This window comes from Pseudophryne corroboree, chromosome 3, assembly GCF_028390025.1.
Source record: "Pseudophryne corroboree isolate aPseCor3 chromosome 3, aPseCor3.hap2, whole genome shotgun sequence".
In the NCBI taxonomy this organism is placed as follows: Eukaryota; Metazoa; Chordata; class Amphibia; order Anura; family Myobatrachidae; genus Pseudophryne; species Pseudophryne corroboree.
Genome location: NC_086446.1, coordinates 702,850,177 through 702,864,992, shown reverse-complemented (window position 1 = coordinate 702,864,992; position 14,816 = coordinate 702,850,177). Strand labels below are relative to the sequence as shown.

Here is a 14,816-nt window from a genome sequence, read left to right as displayed (position 1 = left end):
CCTTTCTCTTCTCTGCTCCAAACTATACATATTGAGATTTCTTAGTCTTTCTGGGTATGTTTTGTGATGTAGGCCATGCACCATTTTAGTTGCCCTCCTTTGTACAGTTTCTAATGTATTAATATCCTTTTGAAGATATGGCCTCCAGAACTGAATACAGTATTCTAGATGAGGCCGTACCAATGACCTATACAGTGGCATTATTACTTCTTTCTTTCTGCTGCTGATTCCTCTCCCAATGCAGCCAAGCATCTGACTAGCCTTCCTCATTGCCTTGTTACATTGCTTACCTGCCTTTAAGTCATCTGAAATAGTGACTCCTAGATCCCTTTCCTCCTCAGTAGTTTCCAGTATAGTGCCATTAATACTGTATTTAGCTTTAGGATTTTTGAGACCCAAGTGCATGATTTTGCATTTTTTGGCATTAAACTGTAATTGCCAGACTCTTGACCATTCCTCTAGTCTACCTAGATCCTCAATCATTTGTTTTACCCCACCTGATGTGTCTACCCTGTTGCATACCTTTGTGTCATCTGCAAAAAGGCATACTTTCCCTTTAATCCCATTTGCAAGGTCACCAATAAAGATATTGAAAAGCACTGGTCCAAGTACAGATCCCTGGGGTACTCCACTGGTAACATTTCCCTCCTGTGAATGCACTCCATTTACCACAACTCTCTGTTTTCTATCCTTCAACCAAGATCTTATCCATTCAATAATCCTAATATCCAATCCCAAACTTTCAAGTTTATTTAGCAGTCTGCGATGTGGAACTGTGTCAAAAGCCTTACTAAAGTCAAGATAAGCTATATCCATGGCTCCACCTTTATCCATCACTTTAGTCACACAATCAAAAAAGTCAATAAGATTTGTTTGACATGATCTTCCCCCAGTGAATCCATGCTGTTTGGGATCCAGTAAATTGCCGGATTTGAGATGATCTACAACTCTTTCTTTTAAGAGTGTTTCCATCAATTTCCCTACTACTGATGTAAGACTCACTGGTCTGTAGTTGTTTGCCTCTTCCTTGCTTCCACTTTTGTGCAGTGGGACTACGTTTGCTCTTTTCCAGTCCCCTGGAATTTCTCCTGTAGCTAATGACTGGTTGAATAATTCTGTCAATGGTGCTACCAGCACCTCTTTAAGTTCTTTTAGTATCCTTGGATGTATCCCATCTGGCCCCATAGATTTGTCCACTTTCAGCTTTGAGAGTTCTGTTAGGACCTTCTCCTCTGTAAATGTACTTGTTTCATTTTCCTGAATATCCCTGCAACTTAACTGTGGCCCCTTCGATAGGCATTGAGTCAAGCCGTAATCCGGTACGCAATATTATTCTTGCGTGTGACAAAAACTAATTTAAAGGATACTACACTATAGGCGCTCTGTTGTTTCTTCCTCTATTTTCATATATATATATATATATATATATATATAATATGAGAGAATGATTTGCTAGCAACAGTGCGATTTTGGTGATGTAACCACTAGATTTAAGGTGGCAATTAGTTTTATGGCAAAACCAACCTGGTTTTGCCATAAAACTAATTGCCAGCTTAAATGACAGGCTATTACATATGGACCTTTGTGCTACGCTTATACTTTATCGTTTTTGTAGTTTATATATTTATGTCTACATTAAATTGTATCCATAGGTAAATGCACAGTAGTTGGAGGTTTGGCACGTACACAGTGTAGCTTGCTGTGTATTTGCTTGTGGCGGCACCGGCACCATTTTATCCCTGTTCCTGGCAGGGGGTCTGTAAACCTTACTGACCTATGCCCTGTTTGTATCCTCAGCCAGAACTTTGCCCCTTTATGTAACCGTTATACTGACTTTACTGAGAATACTATTTTGTTCTCCGCTCTCATCCTTGTTTATATTGATAAAGGTGTTCTTGGGTCCTGTGAACTCTGTAAACTATTACGTGGATCATGCAGGATCGCTGCAGTGAGTTATATATGTGGAGCCACGTCGTACTGTGTTTTTTCATTGTTTGCTTTCTGGTTTTAGTTACCAAATATAAATTTGAATAAGATATGGAATTTACAACAGTAACAAGAAAAGATTCCTCTAAGGGGCGCAGCTAAGGAGCAGCAAATGGATTATACCTGATAGATCACCAACCTATACAAACAATGGAGTAAAAAGAAAAGGTACAATCTCAGCGCAAATCTGGAGCGCAAACAGTGAGATTGTACCTTTTCTTTTTACTCCAAGATATGGAATTTGTATTAATTTTTAGAGGACTGCTCATCCTCCAAATATTATCATCTAGTTTTTTATTTTACATCTCGCTTACTTCAGTATCCCTGACCATTAACCTAAAACTTTTACTAGACATAGGCCCTCATTCCGAGTTGTTCGCTCGCTAGCTGCTTTTAGCAGCATTGCACACGCTAAGCCGCTGCCCTCTCGGAGTGTATCTTAGCAGAATTGCGAACGAAAGATTAGCAGAATTGCGAATAGAAATTACTTAGCAGTTTCTGAGTAGCTCCAGACTTACTTAGCCATTGCGACCAGTTCAGTCAGTTTCGTTCCTGGTTTGACGTCACAAACACACCCAGCGTTCTCCCAGACACTCCCCCGTTTCTTCAGACACTCCCGCATTTTTCCCAGAAACGCCAGCGTTTTTTCGCACACGCCCAGAAAACGTAAAGTTTCCGCCCAGAAACACCCACTTCCTGTCAATCACAGTACGATCACCAGAACGATGAAAAATCCTCGTTATGCCGTGAGTAAAAATACCTAACTTTTGTGTAAAATAACTAAGCGCATGCGCTCTGCGAACCTTGCGCATGCGCAGTAAGCGACTAATCGCAATATAGCGAAAATTGGCAACAAGCGAACAACTCGGAATGACCCCCATAGTGAGAACTGAGGCTTTCCAAACCCTGACAATGTCATACAAGTATGGGGGTAATTAAGACCTGATTGCTCGCTAGGGGTTTTTTGCACTGCTGCGAACAGATAGTTGCCGCCCATAGGTGAGTGTATTTTTGCTTTGCAAGTGTGCGAACACATGTGTAGCAGAGCTGTACGAAAAGATCTTGTGCAGTCTCTGAGTAGCCCAGGACTTACTCACCCGCTGCGATCACATCAGCCTGTCCGGGACCGGAATTGACGTCGGGAACCCTCTTTGCAAACGCTTGGACATGCCTGCGTTTTTCCAACCACTCCCTGAAAACGGTCAGTTGCCACCCACAAACGCCCTCTTCCTGTCGATCTCCTTGCGAACGGCCGTGCGATTGGACTCTTTGCACAAACCCATCGCTGAGCGGCGATCAGCTTTGTACCCGTGCGATGCGCCTGCACATTGCGGTGCATACGCATGCGCCGTTCTGACCTTATCGCATTGCTGCAAAAAACGCTAGTCAGCGATCAGGTCTGAATTACCCCCTTTGTTTTAAAAGAAAAGTATAATTGTTTCATTCTTTGAAAGTGCTACTGTAACGTTGCTCAGATATGCTACTGGTCAGGTACTGGCGGCTAGGGTTACATTGTTCCCTATGCAATCCTGCTTTTTGCTCCACATAGCACTAAAAGTTCCTGACCATATAGAAAGTGATCTTGGTGTAAGGAGCACACTTTAATTTCCAATGAGCTTGAGGAGATTGCACAATGCTTATATCAAAATATGAAGTGTGAAGCCTGCGGGGTATAGTAACAAAAGTGTGCTGAAGGATTCTCTTTGTTTCTAATGAAGACTTAGGGCCTGATTTGCACGTACTGTGATCGCAATTCCACATGCCTTTCGGCAAACAGAATTGTAATGCAACTAACCACCTGTATTCTGAGTCACATGCATCTATGCAAAAGCACCATCCTCAGCCCACCAGCCGCGGGGGCAGCTGTCTTCACTAGCAATGGCACACCTAGACTATGCTAGGTGCAGGAGATACACATGAACTTGTTGCAACCCTGAATTAGTTGTAGCTCTGATGAAACACCCAAGGAACGTTTCTCTCACACTGTGTATGCCCCATTGCCACCCAGTAACGCCTGTTCAGCCGAAGAGCCTGAGATGCGTACGAGTTAGTCGCTCGCAAGTTCTTAATGATGCATATGCAGCTCTGCGACGCATGCGGTAGTTGCTCAAAAAAAACAGCTAGATGCGAATATATTCTATTTTGCGCACGATGGACGTAATTCAGATGTGGTTGGAGTTGCTATCATTTCCTTGGAAGCAACAGTGATAGCGCTGTATGGTAATGCTGCAGGAGGTGTCTATTACAAGCAGATGCCTCCTGCTGCAGTAGTGATCTGACAGCATTGGATCACACAGTCACCATTGTGCGGCATGCAGCACCCATAGTGATTTGCACGTCGCAGAGGCCAGGAAATCTCTGTGCAACCACATAGATCCCTGGACTCCTCCCTCCCCCTAAATGGCAACACACTTAGAAACGGAGACCATCACCTCCCCACCCCCAAATGGCATCAGTCTGTCAATCACTGACAGTCTGCAGCCATAGTGAGTCCGTCGTCGCAGGATCCATTTGCTCACATGCAGAACGGGTCCTGCGCATGCACAATGTACCGATAATCGATACTTTGCTGCATGAACAGCTACTCCAACCGCATCTGCATAACCCACAGTGTAGAACCGAGCCCTTGCACCAAGTGTTCTATGGAGAACAATCAGTCTGTATGAAAAATGCGGGTTGGGGGCCCCATGTCTGTCACTGTCCGGGACCCGTAGTAGTACCCTTTGATGGGAAGTCTTATTATTACATTGATGTTTTGTGTATGTTTGAAAGATGCCCTTTTATATGTGAGCAGCGTGAGTTTTGGGTCTTTTGACCCTTTAATACAATGATTATGTTGTTCTTGATCCGTGAAGATCTCTGTGTTTCATCTATACACACGCAGGCTGCTCTCCTCCTGCCGTGTCAGCACATACTTCCAGCTTGCTATTGTCTCATGTCCTCTCTGCTGTATAGCAGCGGGGGGAACTGCGCCAGCGTATTATTGTTATTAATACGTAGTAGTGATTAGTAAGAGATACTCATTTTCTTGCTGGTGCCTGGCTCTATCATGTATACTGCAGATAGTCGTTTGGCTGTATGTTTTGAAAAATGTACAACTTCTTTGTATACACAAGTATAAAGTATATCTTCGCTTGCTCATATATGCGTCTCTATTTCAGCATTTATGAGTGTGTGCTTTGTGTAACATGTTGTGTACTTCTCATCTGGCACGCAGAGCCGCATAACATTGAAGTCATTTGTAGAGCAACGTCATTGGGTGCAATGATCTTATTTTTTACTTTCCTTGTAAATGAGATTTATGTAACAGAAATGCAGATATTGTATGTGAGCGAACTTGGGGAGCCGGTCATTACTGCTCTATTCACCTTTGTTACCTGAAAAGAAACCCAGGTCATTTATCACACTCTGTCATAATCTCAGATGCTGTATTTTGGCTTTCTTTCCAGACACGTCTTCGGCCAGACATGAAGATTCCAGTGATGGAGGTAGAAACCTTATAATTATACTTATATTCCGCAGGTGTTTATGGAAAACTCAGAAGTTTATTGGCTGGAAATGATTTGTTTATTTTTTTTTTTTACATGTTGGATTTTCAATTCCTGATCAAGCAGAGATTCATGTGTAAACTAATGACAGGTTTTTATTTATTTATTTGTTTTATTTTAAATTAATAGTGTTGATAAATGACTCCTATTCAAGAGAACACGCTTTTGGGAAATGCTGCTTACATTTATTTTGAACATTAATACTTTGTCAGTGTCATTTAGAGAGGTTGGGTATGCGTGACTGGCGGTCAGGAGACTGCCGGTCACCATACTGGCGCCAGAATCCCGGCTTGAAGATATGGGGAGGGGGGGGGGGGGAGGCAATCGGAACGAAGCCCCTTTGCGTGCTCGGTGGCGAGTGGGAATAGTCCCTGTTGGTTGGCATGCCGACTGTCGGGACTGTAAGGGGGCGGGATTCCAGCGTCGGTATAGTGCCTCCCATTCAGAGCATGATGAAGGCTGTTGTGGAGCCAGAATTGGCAGCTACAGTCTGACGTTTACCCTTGCCGAGGCTCATTGGTGCAGTTTAGGGTTTCCTTGAGCATCATAGAGACTGAACATTGTGAATGGTTTACTGTGAGTATTAATGGCATATGCCAGAAGTATTGGGGTTGCGTATTTGCATATTGGGACTACAGAGTTAAGGGTTTTTCACCTCTGCTCTGGTACTTCCTCCCTCCCCCAACTCCAAGATTTCTCCCATAATCCCCCACTCCTCTGGAGCGCACTCCCTCGCCAATTCTGGCTTTCTTCCAGTCTATTCAGCTTTAAATATTCCCTGAAGACACACCTTTTTGCGAAAGCCCTCCTCTCTCACTCCCTCTTCCTGCCCACATTGTCCTCTTCACAGTTCTCCCTCCATTTTTTCCTTCTCAATATAAAATGGAAGCTCCTGGCAGGGTCCTTTTCCCTCTTGTTCCACTTATGCACAATCCATACCACCAGTGCTCCTTGTCTCCACTGTCTGCTCACTGATATGATGGATACAGGATAATTGAGAGCTGTTGTGTCTTTTCCCCATGACTCTAGTTACTGCGAGTTGTGCTACCCTTTCCCCTCTACTTGTCACTCCTTTCCGGTGATTTTATTGTACAGGTTGAGTATCCCTTATCCAAAATGCTTGGGACCAGAGGTATTTTGGATATCGGATTATTCCGTATTTTGGAATAATTGCTTACCATAATGCTATATCATGGCGATGGGGCCTAAATCTAAGCACAGAATGCATTTATGTTTCATATACACCTTATCCACACAGCCTGAAGGTCATTTTAGACAATATTTTTTATAACTTTGTGCATAAAACAAAGTGTGTGTACACTCACACAATTCATTTATGTTTCATATACATCTTATACACACAGCCTGAAGGTCATTTAATACAATATTTTTAATAACTTTGTGTATTAAACAAAGTTTGTGTACAATGAGTCATCAAAAAACAAAGGTTTCACTATCTCACTCTCACTCAAAAAAGTCCGTATTTCGGAATATTCCGTATTTCGGAATATTTGGATATGGGATACTCAACCTGTAATACATTTATTTTTTGCATTGTACTCATGAGATGATATAACAATAATCCATCTGTACACGGGCTTCTCCTCTCTTGATATGCCCCTGCAAAGGGATTTACTTGCCCTCACTTGGTCATAGTCACACATAGGATGTCTTGCCATTATGCATGTAATACACCTCTACTTCTCCTCCTCTTTATATTTCTTAAAGAGGTACTTTAAATAAGGAGAACTCATATATATTGTGCATTACCTTTACAGGTTGAGTATCCAGAATCCCACATTTTTGGGTCCCCTACTGAGATAATAACATATATATTATATATTATGTGTATATATAGATATATTATATAGATATATAATATAGTATCTATATAAATGTGTCATCTCAGAAGGGGACCCAAAAATGTGTGATTTTGGATAAGGGATACTCAACTGTATTACTCTACAACCATGCACATGTGTGGTAAGTAGTCCTCATAATGAGAAAACCACTTATCTGATATAATGGTCTCGCTAAACTTTGCCTGCATGAGAATACCCTGGTATCGAAGTTACTGCTCAGTAATAAGTAATAAGAGGACATGAGACTGGAATGTGTATGAGTCTGCATCACCTGCACTTGCATACACTATTCTCCTGAGCATGAGCAGTAAAAAAAACACACAAGATACCCTCTGTCAACCAGCCTGCATTCAAATCACCATCTGCCCAAAGGTGTAAGCTTACACCTCAGGAAAGCTGTCTGTGGATTGGCAAACACATAAAAAAGGGGCAGGCCTAGTGATGTCACAGTACCTAAAATAACTGCAATCTCAGTTTTTTGGCCTCCATCATAATCACTTGGGACATTGTCATACTGTAAGATAACTTCAGCTGCCTGTAATGGAGTAGGGAGGCAGTACTTTCCTCTGATAGAGCTGTACTGTAGGTAAATGTCAGGGTAACACTGAACAGTGCATTCTACCTACCTGGGTTCAGGGTTTCTCTATAATGTGACCAGGGTTGCTGTGTATCCTCTCACATAGATTGATATACTTACACGCTTTGTTCTGCAGACACAGATGATGATGATGATGATGATGACGATGATGATAATAAGGAAGGTGAGGGCAATACATCCAATGACCGCTTCTGGAAAGGTCCCCAGCAACAGACAGATGAGAAAACCAGGTCGGTCACCACACTATCTGAAATTCCTTTTTTGTTATTGGATATTTTTATAATTTGGTATTAGAATATTATGTGTCATATTTATCCTGTGTATATTATTATTATTACATTGTATTTGTTCTCTCATTGCAGGGAAGAAGAATTTGATGAGTACTTTCAAGATATGTTTCTGTAGATTTGTCCCAATGATCTTATTAAAGTGCTATTTTTTTTTTTACATTTTCTGTGCTCTCTTTATTCTGCTGGTGTCGGGTGTATAAGTGAGTACAAATGGGAGATTTGCTATACGGTAGTATCTATTTATCCCATCAGGTGAGTGGGGTCGCCAGAGCAATGCAATGAGCTGGTGGTGGGGGAAGTCAGACGAGCTCTGAGATTAAGGCAGCAGCTTCTTATAGTGGCTGTTTGTAATTAAAGTCCTAATTTAGGGACTTTGGGTAGTCGCTAGTGAGAAAGAGATTATACTCTGTTTGAAGTATCACTTTGTAAGATGTATTTTTAATTTGACTACTTTGTGTTCGTATGCAGTCTTTGATGTATCACAGGTGCTTTCTCTTAAAAAGGTGTAGGGCAACGTAAAAGCACTACAGAGCTCCGTCACATTTCCCCCACGGCCCATTGCTGGGCTTCACTATGCTATGACCTTGTGGCTAGTGATACAAATATGGAAGTGATAGAGTGTAGTCCATGAACTAACTCTGCATTAGAACCGTACAGGTAGGGCTCATTTAAAAGCTGAATGTGGAGTTTGCTCTGACTTTCCACTGGGGAGGGGTCAGCATTTCCCACAATTTAGATGTAATTTACTGTAATTATTCACTTGTCAACTTCTTCTGCAGCATGTATTCATTCATAACCTGAATCAGAGTTATTATGTGTGAGAGCATGTTCTACCTATGCATGTGAAAACCACTGATGCCTCCTAATGCTACAAAACACTTGCATACGATGGCCTCTTCACCCAGTTTGCCTAACTTCCGTTCCTAATGCATGTTGCTATATATTAGGGACAAAATAAACTGGTTCTCAAATATCTGTGTCCAGTTGACCTTGATCCAGATAATGTGAACCTAAAGTATTGGTATCCTAATGTCTGTGCCCAAATGAACTGCTCCAGACTTATGCTGGGTACACGCTGACCTATCTGACATTTGGTAAGTGCATACTTACCAATCATTCGCCGGATGTGTCATGCCTGAGGTCACAACTGGGTGGACAGCTAAATGTGCCCGCCCAGTTGAGATGTCAGTCACTGGGAGTCCCTGCAGCAAGTGTACGGACTGCCCGTACTCACAGCCAGATGCGCCAATATACAGTATATCTGTAGATATATTGGCCATTGGCTGTGCTGCAGGGCTGACGCGCTATGTCTGTGAACAACGTAGGTCACAGACATATCGAGGATACACACCTGCCGATGGGCTCGCAATATATCAGCCGTTTAATCGCTCCGTGTGTACCCAGCTTTACTTGTAAGATACAGAACTGCAGTCATAAGGGTGGCAATCATAATGTTGACACCACAGTGTCAACAATTATGATCTTGACGTTGTTGAAAAGTCGACAGTCAACATTTTCACAATAAAATGAAAAAACCAAAGGTATAAAAATCAGGCGCATACAGATGTTGTTGTTCTAATGCTGCTGCTACAAAATTGGGGTTAGTCAAACCCAATTCATGAAAATATACAAAACAACACAGAATAGCAGCGCTAATTAATAGCTACAATGGTAGGAATGAGAAGGATTGAATGAAGAAAAAATACACATTTAATATAAGTTAGCACATAAAATAAAAACAATATTAAAACCACAAGGGGGGTCAAAATGGTAACTGCTGCCTGAAAAGTGTGGTCCGTTCCTATTAATAGTAAACTGGATTGCAGATGGGTGATAGGAGTAATATAAAGACTGATAGCACAGTCCTGATGGTATAACTTTACCACATTGGCACCACTGGAGGTGTAGTCCCTTTTAGAATGTCCCTTCAGTGTAATAACAAACGTTCAGGGTCCAGGATCCTCACCAGGACGCTGCAGCTCACCAGAGCCATTTTCCCTCTGCAGTCGACACGGACGCTGACTGACAGGGACGCGCAGCTCCTCCGGAGTGACTCCAGATTACCTCAGCAGTGCCAGGGGGTCATAGCAGGGGGAAAACGATTATTTGTGTACTAAAGGCCTAATTCAGAGTTGATCGCAGCAGCAAATTTGTTAGCATTTGGGCAAAACCATGTGCACTGCAGGGGGGGGGGCAGATATAACATGTGCAGAGAGAGTTAGATTTGGGTGTGGTGTGTTAAAACTGAAATCTAAATTGCAGTGTAAAAATAAAGCAGCCAGCATTTACCCTGCACAGAAACAAAATAACCCACCCAAATCTAACTCTCTTTGCAAGTGTTATATCTGCTACACCTGCAGTGCACATGGTTTTGCCCAACTGCTAACAAATTTGCTGCTGCGATCAACTCTGAATTACCCCCTAAGTCCCCAATCTGGGAACTTAGTCTGTGACCCGGCTAAGCTTGGCATTAGTGATAAGGGCGCGGTGTGCTGGCTCCATAATATCTCTGTGTCTCCCTGGAAGGGCTCTTTGTCGGTTAATTGTGCTCTTAACCTTTTCCTATGTGTGCTGTCACATTTACAATATGTCCGGCAAAGAGTGTGTTTCATGTACGGCAAAGTATTCCTCTTCCCCAGGGGGCTCACTACTGTGTACTCAGTGTAGTGCACCTTCCCAGACTAGCGTGGCTGAACCAGCATGGCTGGATTCTATTAAAGGAATGATCTCCCATATTTCTATTAAATTGTCCTGCAATGAGAGAGACGCAATACTTAAAACAGTCTGTGGATGAGTTTATGAACAGAGATTCAGTCCCCAAACCAGCGTCTCAGACCCCTACCAGTCTGACTCAGATGATTAAGGGTCAGACATGGAGGAGGGGGAGGTGGACTCAGAGCGGGGGGGGTGGGGGTGGTGCTGCTCTGTCACAGTGAATAGAGGCTCTTATAGAAGCTATCAGAGACGTTCTGCAAATTCCTGATAAGGTGACAGAGGAGTGTGAGGAATCTTATTTTTTTAGTGTAAAAATGAAGTCCTCAGTCACGTTTCCTGTATCAAAGGAACTGAATACCCTGTTTGAATAACAGTGGGTTAATCCTGATAGGAAATTTCAGATCCCTAAAAGGTTACTCTCATCCTTTCCTTTTCCTCTAGAGGATAGGAAAAAATGGGAAAATTCACCATTAGCGGATGCATCAGTATCCAGGCTGTCACGGAAAATAGTGTTGCCTTTCCCTGGTGCAGCCTCCCTGAAAGATACGGCTGATCGTTAAATTGAGACCACACTCAAATCCTTGTATACGGCTGCTGGGGTGGCCCAGAGACCCACTATAGCATGTGCGTGGATTACTAAAGCCATTGCTAAATGGTCAGGTAACCTAATTGAGGAGTTGGATTCATTATCTAGGGGGGAGATTGTTTTACTCCTGCAACATATACAGGACTCTGCAAACTTTATGATGGAAGCCATAAAAGAAGTAGGTTTGCTTAATGCACGCAGCACTGCTATGGTAGTGTCAGCACGCAGGGGCTTATGGCTACGCCAGTGGACTGCAGCTGCGGACTCCAGGAAAGGCGTGGAAGGCCTTCCCTTCACAGGTGAGGCCTTATTTGGTGATGAAGTAGACAAATAGATCTCCAAAGCTACTGCGGGTAAGTCCACGTATCTTCCTTCTGCAGCTCCCCCGGGTGGTCTTCAGTATGCCGGCGGTCGGGCTCCCGGCGACCAGCATACCGGCGCCGGGAGCCCGACAGCCGGCATAGCGACACTTATTCTCCCTCGTGGGGGTCCACGACCCCCCTGGAGGGAGAATAAAATAGTGTGGCGCTTAGCGCGCCACCGTGCCCGTAGTGTGGCGAGCGCAGCGAGCCCGCAAGGGGCTCATTTGCACTCGCCACACTGTCGGTAAGCCGGCGGCCGGCCTCCCGGCGCCGGTATGCTGGTCGCCGGGAGGCCGGCCGCCGGCAGATCGTAGTGAACCCGCTCCCCCAGCCAGGAAGGCCTACTCGGGACCTAATCTACTGTCCTTTTGGACTGCCAAGTTTACGGGCAAAACCAGAGGTTCTTCTACAGCCACCAGAGGCTCTAGAGGTAAACCACGCAAACCAGCAGCTGCCGGATCTCAGGAACAGAGCTCTAGCTCTGCTTCCTCAAAGCCTACAGCATGACGGTGGACTGGAAGACTGGCAGATGGGAGCCCGACTAAAGTTTTTCAGTCACATCTGGATAACATCATGCCAGGATCCCTGGATCATAGATCTTATTTCCCAGGGCTACAGACTCGAGTGTCATGAGCTCCCACCTCACAGATTCTTCAAATCGGGCTTAGCAGTTTCACAGGAGGCAAGTATAACCTTACATGATGCCATTCAAAAACTGGTACAGACTCAGATCATTGTTCCAGTTCCACCTCATCTCCAAAACAAGGGATATTATTCCAACTTGTTTGTAGTACCGAAACCAGACGGTTCAGTAAGGCCGATTTTAAATCTAAAATTGTTGAACCTGTACTTTCGAGTGTTCAAATTCAAGATGGAGTCTCTGGAGCAGTGATCTCAGGTCTGGAGGAGGGGGAATTCCTAGTGTCTCTGGATATCAAGGATGCCTACCTTCACATTCCGATCTGGCCGCCTCACAAGGCTTATCTACGGTTTGCACTGCAGGACTGTCACTACCAGTGCCAGGCCCTGCCATTTGGTCTCTCCACGGCACCGAGGGTGTTCACCAAGGTGATGGCAGAGATGGTTTCTCCTTCGCAAGCAGGGAGTGAACATAATTCCATACCTGGACGATCTTCTGATAAAGGCACCATCCAGGGAAAGGTTGTTGGACAGCATTGGTCTCATAACCAAACTACTCTTGGATCACGGGTGGATTCTAAATCTTCCGAAATCTCACTTAGAGCCAACTCGGAGGCTCCCATTTCTGGGAATGATACTGGACACACAGTTGCAGAAAGTTTTTCTTCCGTTGGAAAAGGCATTGGTAATCCAGTCGATGGTTTGGGATATCCTGAGGCCAACCCGGATATCGGTGCATCTATGCATTCGCCTTCTGGGGAAAATGGTGGCCTCTTACGAGGCTCTTCAGTACGGCAGGTTTCATGCAAGACCCTTCAGTTCGATCTGTTGGACAAATGGCCCGGATCACATCTTCACATGCACCAGGGGATCCGTCTGTCGTCAAAGGCCAGGATCTCCCTTCTGCGGTGGCTACAGACTTCTCACCTAATCGAGGGCCAACGGTTCGGGATTCAGAATTGAATTCTGCTAACCACAGACGCAAGTCTCAGAGGTTGGGGAGCAGTCACCCAGGGGGTGCAGTTTCAAGGAAGATGGTCAAGTCAGGAAGTCATCCTTCCAATGAGCATTCTGGAACTCAGGGCTATATACAACGCCCTTCTGCATGCCTCATATCTTCTTCAAGATCGGGCCATTCAGGTTCAGTTGGACAATGTGACGACAGTGACGTACATAAACCGACAGGGCAGAACGAAAAGCAGAGCAGCAATGTCAGAGGTATCAAGAATTCTCCTTTAGGCAGAAAAACACGCTGTGGCATTGCCGGCGGTCTTCATTCTGGTAGTAGACAACTGGGAAGCAGACTTCCTCAGCAGACACAACCTGCATCCGGGGGAGTGGGGCCTTCACCCGGAGGTGTTCAGGTGCTTGACACGTCGATGGGAATGTCCACAAATCGACATGATGGCCTCTCTTCTCAGCAAGAAGCTCAAGCGGTATTGTTCCAGGTTGAGAGACCCACAGGCAGTGGCAGTGGACGCTCTGACGACTCCATGGCTCTATCAGATGGTGTATGTGTTCCCTCCACTTCAGCTGATCCCAAGAATTCTGAAAAGAATAAAAAGGGAAAAGGTTCAAGCAATTTTCATTGCCTTGGACTGGCCAAGAAGGGCCTGGTACGCGGATCTTCTGGAGATGCTCCTGGAAGATCCGTGGCCTCTACCTCTTCGCGAGGATCTTTTGCAACAGGGCACGTTCATCTATCAAGACTTAACATGGCTACGTTTGACGGCATGGAAGTTGAATGGCTGATTCTAGCCAGGAGAAGGATCCCTGACAAGGTCATCCCGACTATGATCCAAGCCAGGAAGGGGGTAACGTCTAAACATTACCACCATATTTGGAAGAAATATGTCTCTTGGTGTGAGAGCAAAAAATATTCTGCGGTGGAATTTCATCTGGGACTTTTTCTGCAGTTGGGTGTGGATGTGGGCCTACGTCTGGGCTCCATAAAAGTCCAGATTTCGGCCTTGTCCATTTTATTTCAGAAACAATTGGCTTCTCTCCCTGAGGTCCAGACATTCTTGAAAGGAGTTATGCACATCCAGCCTCCCTTTGTGCCTCCCACGGCACCTTGAGATCTCAATTTGGTGCTGCAGTTCCTCCAATCGGACTGGTTTGAACCGTTACAGGAGGTAGACGTAAAATATCTTACGTGGAAGACCATCACACTGTTGGCCTTGGCTTCAGCAAGACGTGTGTCGGAGCTGGGGGCGTTGTCTTACAAGAG

At 44.5% G+C, this 14,816-nt stretch overlaps 1 protein-coding gene across 2 annotated transcripts in view; it reads left to right on the top strand.

Moving 5' to 3' along the window:
* Window positions 1-8,441, top strand: part of LOC135056644 (protein FRA10AC1) — a 330,853-nt gene extending 322,412 nt beyond the window's left edge. For both annotated transcript variants that reach the window (XM_063962081.1, XM_063962082.1), the window contains exons 12-14: window positions 5,436-5,474; window positions 8,110-8,224; window positions 8,357-8,441. In XM_063962081.1, the coding sequence (XP_063818151.1) occupies window positions 5,436-5,474; window positions 8,110-8,224; window positions 8,357-8,399 (197 nt within the window). In that variant the 3' untranslated portion in view covers window positions 8,400-8,441. The remainder of the gene's footprint in view (window positions 1-5,435; window positions 5,475-8,109; window positions 8,225-8,356) is intronic.
* The last annotated feature ends 6,375 nt before the right edge of the window (window positions 8,442-14,816 follow it).